At 55.7% G+C, this 8,177-nt stretch overlaps 1 protein-coding gene across 1 annotated transcript; it reads left to right on the forward strand.

Moving 5' to 3' along the window:
* Nucleotides 1-1,634: 1,634 nt before the first annotated feature.
* Nucleotides 1,635-5,640, forward strand: LOC132497981 (histone H1.8). The gene is made up of 5 exons (XM_060111507.1): nt 1,635-1,737; nt 1,888-2,147; nt 3,836-4,196; nt 5,000-5,064; nt 5,389-5,640. The coding sequence occupies exons 1-5, from the start codon at nt 1,635-1,637 to the stop codon at nt 5,638-5,640; spliced, it is 1,041 nt and encodes a 346-aa protein (XP_059967490.1).
* Nucleotides 5,641-8,177: the final 2,537 nt, after the last annotated feature.

Here is an 8,177-nt window from a genome sequence, read left to right on the forward strand (position 1 = left end):
AAAACCTGTACCCATTAGCTGTCAACTCCCCATCCCTGCCCACCTCCCAGCCCCTGGCAACCACTGATCTACTTTCTGGCTCTGATTTGCCCATTCTGGACATTTCATATAAACTAACTCATACAATATGATTTTTTGTGACTGGCTGCTTTCATTCTGCATAATGTTTTCAGGCAAGTACTTCATTCCTCCTGTTGCCTGGATGACATTGCATTTTACGGCTATAACACGTTTTATTTATCCATTCATTAGTTTATGGACTTTGAGGTTGTTTCTACTTTTGGGCTATTATAAATAATGCTGCTATGAACATTTGTGTACACATTTTTGTGTGGATATATATTTTCTTTTCTCTTAGGCATAGGAGTGAAATTCTTTTGTTACTTTTTATGATGAAAACATTTTTTTAAATAAATTGATTTATTTATATTTTATTTTTGGCTGTGTTGGGTCTTCATTGCTGCGCACAGGCTTCCTCTAGTTGCAGTGAGCGGGGGCTACTCTTTGTTGTGGTGTGTGGGCTTTTCATTGCGGTGGCTTCTCTTATTGTGGAGCATGGGCTCTAGGTGCGTGGGCTTCAGTAGTTGTGGCATGCAGGCTCAGCAGTTGTGGCTCACGGGCTCTAGAGCACAGGCTCAGTAGATGTGGCACATGGATTTGGTTGTTCCGCGGCATGTGGGATCTTCCCGGACCAGGAATCGAACACGCATCTCCTGCATTGGCAGGCGGATTCTTAAACACTGCACCACCAGGGATGTCCCATGATGAAAACTTTTAAACGGACACAAAATTAGACTGAATGGTACAGTGACCTGTGCCCCTACCCCAGGCAGCCATCACCCGACTTGAACAGCTAACAGCTTGTGGCTACCCTTGTTTCACCTACTGCATTATTTCAAAGTAAATGCCAGACTTATCATTTCATCTGTAAACAGTTCAGTATTTATCTTTTATTTATTTATTTATTTATTTATTTGGCTGCACTGGGTCTTAGTTGTGGCAGGCAGGCTCCTTTGTTGCAGCTCACCAGCTCCTTAGTTGCGGCACATGGGCTCCTTAGTTGTGGCATGCAAACTCTTAGTTGTGGCATGTATATGGAATCTAGTTCTCTGACCAAGGATCGAACCCAGGCCTCCTATACTGGGAGTATGGAGTCTCATCCACTGTGCCACTGAGGAAGTCCCAGTTCAGTATTTATCTTTAAAAGATAAGAACCTCTTAAAATAATTGCAGTACCATCAGCACACTGGAAACAATATCATCCTTAATATCATGAAATATTCCAGTGTTCACATTTGTCTAGTTGCCTTTTTTTTTTTTTTTCCAGTTGGATTGTTCAAATCATGTTCTGAGTCTGAACAAGGCCCCCATGTTGCATTTGGTTAAAGGGATTCTTAGGATCTCTCCTCTCTGGGGCCCTTCCCACGTTTTCTTTTCCTCCTTGCTTGTTTGTAGGAGAAACCGGACCGTGTGTTCTGGAGAGTTCCTCACAGTCTGGGTTTTACTGATTTCATGCCCGTGGCCCTTGCATTTCCTGTAAACTGGTAGTTAGAGCTAGACAACTGACCTGGTGTAGGTTTGTTTGTTAAAGGACCCTTTAATGCTTTTAATGAGCCTTCGTGGAGGGCTGGTGCATGCCCAGCCCCACGGCGGGCACCGGGAGACCCCGGGTGGCCAAGCAGCGCCCCCCGCCTCTGCTCCCAGGCCAGGGGGCAGTGGCACTGACCTGGGGTGGGGGTGAGGGGTGTGTACTTGATCCCCCGGCCGCTTGCTCACCCACAGTGGGGCCTGGCCAGCGCCTAGTGGGTGCTTCACTAGGCGTGTTTGTCCTCAGCGGGGTCTGAGGGAGGTCTGGGCCCCGGGTGATGTCCTGCTGTCTGTCCGTAGGCCTGATCCGGAGCGGCGTCCAAGAGCCCCGCCGCCACCCTCCGGTGCTGCGCATGGTGCTGGAGGCGCTGCAGGCGGGGGAGCAGCGCCGGGGCACCTCGGTGGCGGCCATCAAGGTTTACATCCTGCAGAAGTACCCGACGGTGGACGTCCTCCGGCTCAAGTACCTGCTGAAGCAGGCCTTGGCCACAGGCATACACCGCGGCCTCCTCGTCAGGCCCGTCAACTCCAAGGCCCGGGGAGCCACTGGCAGCTTCCAAGTCAGCCGCTGGGAGTGGGTGGGGGGTGGCGAGGGGCCCCAGGGTGCAGGTGGACTTGCCCGAGGGCTTGAAGCCCAATTCCAGCTCTTTCTTCCCAGACTCTGGGTGCTGGTCCTGCCCTCTTCCCTCTCTCCTTCTGTCTCCTCTCGTTCTTCCTCTGTCTTTGCCAAGACCCCCATCTCCCCGGGAAACCTGAGCACCCACATGGCCCCGGTCACCCTGCTGCATCGCCTCCATCCCTGTTGGGTGTGTTGAGTGACCAGAGACCATCTCAGCTGTTTCACTTCTGGGTCCTTGGCGCCCGTGACCCCTTCCTGGAATTCCTTACCACGGGCGGCACAGACCCAACCTTGGCCTCTATGGGATCACAGAAATGGGGTTTGTTCCCCGTGCTGTCTGGCTCCAGACCCGAGGTCTCCAGACCAGGGCTGACGCCTCCCTGAGCCCCTGCATCCTCCTCTTTCAAAGGGGAGGGTCACCCAGAGCTAAGGGCAAATTTGGCCACAGAATTAAGCCCCAGCATCGTGACTGTCAGCTGCCACCAGGGAAATCTCAGGGACACAGACATGGGGTCTGTCTTGTCACTGCTGTGCCCCAGCAAGTAGCAGTTCCTCTGACAGTCTCCATGGAACACGGTGGAACGTTCTCAACCTCCACGTTCCAATCTCTATGGAAATAAGGTGGCTGAGCACAGGGGATCCCCCCTCCTGGAACTCTGGGTGTGTGTGGGTCAGAGCTTGGACACCAGCCATGGCGAGGCCAGGGGCACAGGGTGGGGTGCAGGGGAGCAAGAGAGGGCACTGGGAGTGCGTGTGACTGGGAGACAGGAAAGTGGGCCAAGGGGCTGGGAGGCAGGGAAGGTGGTCTTGGGTACCACGGAGTCAGGAGTGTGTGTGTGCAGAGAGTGGGGGTTGATTCTGGTCTTGGTGGGTAACGGGGAGCCGTGAGGGTCCAGGGATGCTGGGGAGCAGCATCATCAGCTGGGCTCTAGAGGGGCAGGGACTGCCTGTTTGCCAGGGACGCTTGCATCCTCCTGCCGCTTGTACCCTCCCTGATGGCCCCATTGTAAAGATGGGGAGACTGAGGCCAGAGGGGGAGGAGAAGACTTGGGTGAGTCGCACTTGGGCTGGGGTTGAGGCCCCAGGAAGCCATGAACTCTCAGCCATCTGAGATCCATGTCCGTGTCCAGCTACACAGAAGCGAAGAGGCAGGGAGACTTGGGGACGCGGTGGTGTGAGGCGGGGAGGTGGGGAGTCCGAGCCGCAGTCTGTGGGATGGTGTTGGGGGGGTCAAAGGAGATTATAGGTTAGCATCTCAGAGATACCATTAGGGCTCAGTGTGCCTGACTTGCTCCCAGAAGCCTGGCTCTGAGGCTTCCAGGTGCGGGGGTGGGAGGTGCGTGCCCGCCACCTGTGCAGGGAGGGTAGGAGAAGGTTGGGTGAGTTTTGGAGACTCGGGTTCCTTAGCTCCTGATGGCAGCACCCTTCCTCACAGTGCATGAATGGGTGGAATGCATTGCTGGCAGCCGGCATTTAGGAGGTCGTTTTGTGTCCTCTCCGCAAGGCCTTGGCCGCCTTCTTCTCCCCCTCCTTTGGGATGGGGTCTTCTCTGAGCCTCATGTAGGGTATAGGGGCGTGAGATATCCAGAACCTCTGCTCTCAATCCCACGCCGTTCTCTCCTCCTGCAGTTAGTTTCCAAAGACAAAAGGAAAATCCAGCCCAGGAAGACGTCCACCATGACGGCGCCCAGGAGGCCTGGTCAAGCTGAGGGAAAGGACCCCAAGAAACCAGCTGAGTCAAAGAAGAACCCACCCAACCCAGGAGATGTGAAAAAAGGATCCAGGAAGCCGGGAGAGGGGAGGACAGCTCCCTCCAAACCAGGTGCAGCCAAGAAGGTCCCCAAGAAAGGCCAGCAGACCAAGGACCAAGAGGCAAGACTGGGTGAGGCCAAGAAGTCCTCCCAACAGCCAGACAAGGCCACACAGGCCCCTCCCATTGCCAGTGGGCCCGGCGGGAAGTCAGAGGTCAAAGGTGGAAGGAGCAGCCAAGGTATGGATGTGAACGGGGTGAGAGGAGGGCATGGAAGGGGGTTTCTGGCAGCCGCTGGACATGAGTTGGAATGGAGGGGCCAGCTCTGGGGAGGAGGGTTTTCTAGCCAGTGTGCCCTGAGCACTTGGCTTGACTCAGAGAGACAGAGAATGCATGGTAGCTGGTGGGGGTGGGTATGGGGGAGAAGGGCGCAGAGAGAGGAGGAGGGGTCATCTCTGAGACGGGTCAGGGGAGGCTTCCTGGAGGAGGTGTCCCAGGCAGAACAGCTTGTGCAAAGACCTGGAAGCATGAAGAAGGTGGAAGAAGTACAAGTAGTTGTGTCTGTGTGCACTGGGGGAGGGGAAGGGGAGGTTGTGAGGGGCAGCAGGAGGCTGGACTTTATCTGGAGGACGATGAGGAACCACAGAAAGACTCTGAACAGGGGACAGCTAGGGCCCAAGGTGTTTTAAAAAATGTATCCTGGCCACCATGTGGAAGATGGGTTAAAGGCTAGAGGCAGATACACCTGTCAGGGGCCTTTGGTGTGGGCAGGCGTGGAGCTGTGAACGGAGTGAGGGCTGGTCATCCACCATCCAGTTAATCCTCCAACTGTCCGTGGGAGAGAGGCTGCTACCTTCAGTTGGCAGACTAGGGCACCCAGACTCAGAGAGGCTGAACTACTTGCTCCAGGTCACACAGCCTGCAAGTGTCAGAGTGAGGACTGGGCCCTGGGCAGGACGAGGGCTGTGGGACCCCTGAACCTTCCTGCCCGGCAGCAGCTCCTCCTGAAAGGGGTGTTTCTCACATGCCATCCCCTCTTCAAGCAGATACCAAGGCCCACAGGAAAACAAAGCCTGGGAGTCAGAGTTCTAAACCCACGGTCACCAAGGTAGGTGCCTGGGTGACTTCCTGCTCCGGGTCTCCAGCAACCAGAGCTCAGGCATCCCCACCCAGCCCCAGAGGGGTCAGCCGAGGAAGGGGGCAACTTATTTTCCTACAAAGTACAGAGCCCTTTCCTCTCCTCCCCGGCCCTTCAGCGCTCTGAGGATCACCATCCCCATTTTATAGATAAGAGGCTGAGCCTTAGAGAGGTGAGGTCACTTGTCAAAAGTGACCCAGAGCTGGGATTTCAACCCTAAGCTCGTGGGCTCTGACCTGTGCACCCAGCCCTGCCCAGCTCTGTCCCCTTTGCTCCTGGTTTGCTTTCTTATAGGGCGAGAATGCTGCTGCTTCCCCAGCCAAAAAGAAGATGGGGAGCAAGGTCCCTAAAAAGGCTGCTGCCCAGGGGGCCGGGGAGGGGCCTAAAGCCAAGGCCCCTGTTCCTCCCAAGGGCAGTGGGTCCAAGATGGAGCCTGTACCACTGGCCAGGAAGGCAGAGGCCCCTAAAGGCCCGAGAAAGCCTGGCATTCCCACCAAGCCCTCATCATCCAAAGCGGCCAGTAAGAAGGCAGAAGCCGAGAGCTAGAGGCGGGGTGGAGAGAGACTGAGATTCTACTTTTTTATTCCCCTAAAAACTATCACTCTATTTCACTGTAACCTATTTATCAATAAAGACTTTTTCCCCCACAAATTGGTGTGGAAGGAGGCTGAGGTCTAAGGATTTGGCCATCCAGGGCTAGGACCCAGATAGAAGCTTCTGCCCTGGGGAGATGCAGACCACTGCAGGGATCCAAAGGCACGTAGGCACCTGTGGAGGCACCGGAAAGGTGTTTAATCCAGCCTGAGATCTGGGAGTGCTTCCTGGAGGGGGCAGCTTTTGCTCTTAAAGGATGAGTAGGACTTGCCAGATAGATGAGGGGAAGGGCCTTGCAGGCAGAGGGCCCAGAATGTGGGGTGGAGCTGGAAGATGGGGATTTGTGGGTTTGAGAGGAGAACAGGTGGGGGAGGGGTGGCATGAGCCCCTGGGCCGTGGAGATGGGGCAGGAAGGTGTGGAAGGGTGGACTAAGGAAGGCAGACGTTGTCTCGGGGGCAGTGGGGAGCCAGGGTGGGTTATAGGCAGGGAAGAGGCTGACGTGGTGTGTGTTGAGAAGGAGCCCTGTGGCTGCGGAGAGGCGGGGTTAGAGGAGCTGAGAGGAGGTGCGGACCATTCGACTAGTCACTGAGCAGGACTGCGGGCCCCTCGGGAATCCTCGGAAGGAAGAGAAAGTGCAAAGGCCGTCGGGTGGGAATGCTCTTGACAGGCATGTGGAGCTGCAGCGAGGCCCATGTGGCTAAAGCCCACATGGAGACAGAGGTGAGGTCTGGGGTGTTTTAAAAACGTATGTGACACTCTTCCCATGGAGAGCTGGAGTCTGTGCCCCTGGCTGCTTGAACCCGGGCTCTTTGATTGCTCGACCAATAGACTACAGTGGAATTCACATTAGGACAGTTGCTGGGCTCAGGCCTTAAGAGACTGGCAGCTTCTACTTCCTGTGTGTGGGTTGTTTCTTGTTGTTGTTTTTTCGTTTTTTAATAGTTGCTCTTAGAACTCAGCCACCATGCTGTGTGGAAGCCCAAACAGCTGGTGGAGAAGAATTGAGGCACCCAAGTTGTCAGCCCCAGCTGGGCTCCCTGACCAGCCAGCACCAAGTTGCCAGCCATGGGAATGCACCATCTTGGAAATGCATCACCTATCCCAGTTGAGCGGCCCCCCTGACACCACGTGGAACAGGGACGGGCCTTCCCTGCCGAGCCCTGCCCCAGGCAGACACATAAGCACCACACATGTATTGGGGTGGTTTGTTACACAGCAGTAGATACCATAACAAGGGCTGCAGGGTAGACTAGGGCAAGATCCTGAAGGGCCTTGTAAGCCAGGGTAGGAATTTTGGGTTTTGTTTTAATTGTGATGAACAGCCATTAGAGGCCAGTGAGCAGCGGAGTGCCTGCAGGGGGACACGGGCAGCAGCAGGGGGATGAGGAGGCGGCCCCTGCAATGGTCCAGCTGACGGGTGGGTCACCATGGAGGGGAGGGGTTAGAAGTAGTGGATTCTGGGTAGAGGTTTAAGCAGGGTGGATGGGATATGCTGAGGGAATGGATGTAGAAAGGGGTCCACAATTTGGGGTCCACACAAGTGCTTGCATGGCGACAACCTCCTGGGGCGAGAACAGCTCGTTCAGGGGGCTGCCAAGAGATGGTCCAGATGAGGGGTGACTGCTGAGCCAGGGAGTGGGCAGAGACGGAAGGGGTGGATTTGAAGGGAGTCAGAGGTAAGCTGGATGGCAGTTGGGGTGGGGCAGATGGGACACAAAGGGAAACTGAGGCAGCCCAGCATGGAGCATCAGACTGTTCCCTTTCTGCCGCTGCTCCCTCAACCCTGCCCTCGCCTCCCCGAATCCCACGTGAGGCTTTGTCTCGCTGTGCCGATGGCTTCCTGGCTTCCCTGGGGCATCTGTAACGTGGCTGCCAGCAGAGCCCCGAGGGGCACAGTGAGCAGATGGCAGGGAGCTGGGCTGGCGCTTCCCCCTTAGGGGGTCTGGTTGGGGGAGGCACCCTGGGCAGCCTCTGGGGGTGGGTGGGTGGGCATCACCGGGCATCCAACCCCCACGAGCTGGCAGCCGGCCTGTAGCCCTGACCTGGCAGAGGCCGGACAGCACCCAGCCCCCACGAGACTTGGGAGGGCCTCCTCCCCTGCTTGAGGACAGACCTTACGCCGAAGTTCCCACCTCCTGTGACCCTCAGACGGAGCTAAGGGACACCTGTAGCTGCAAGGCAAGTCTTCAGGGCCCCAGACAAGGACTGGGGGTGGTTTACAGTGGTTGGCCACCTTCTGTGCTGAGAAATGACCCTAGAAACTAGAGATTTCCTCCCTTTGCAAATGCGTTTTTAAGCTTCAAGAAGGAATTGCATGTTAATCAGGCATTAAAACAGGCTGTGGAATAGTTAATGGCATAGAAAGATGTTGCATGGGGGACAAGGCAGCTGCGAAATGGTGAGTACATCCTGATCTCAATGATCACTCCTCAGCCTCCAACCCGGGCAGGCACACGATTTGGAGTTTGGAATGGCACGCTGTCAGATT

This window comes from Mesoplodon densirostris, chromosome 10 (assembly GCF_025265405.1).
Source record: "Mesoplodon densirostris isolate mMesDen1 chromosome 10, mMesDen1 primary haplotype, whole genome shotgun sequence".
In the NCBI taxonomy this organism is placed as follows: domain Eukaryota; kingdom Metazoa; phylum Chordata; class Mammalia; order Artiodactyla; family Ziphiidae; genus Mesoplodon; species Mesoplodon densirostris.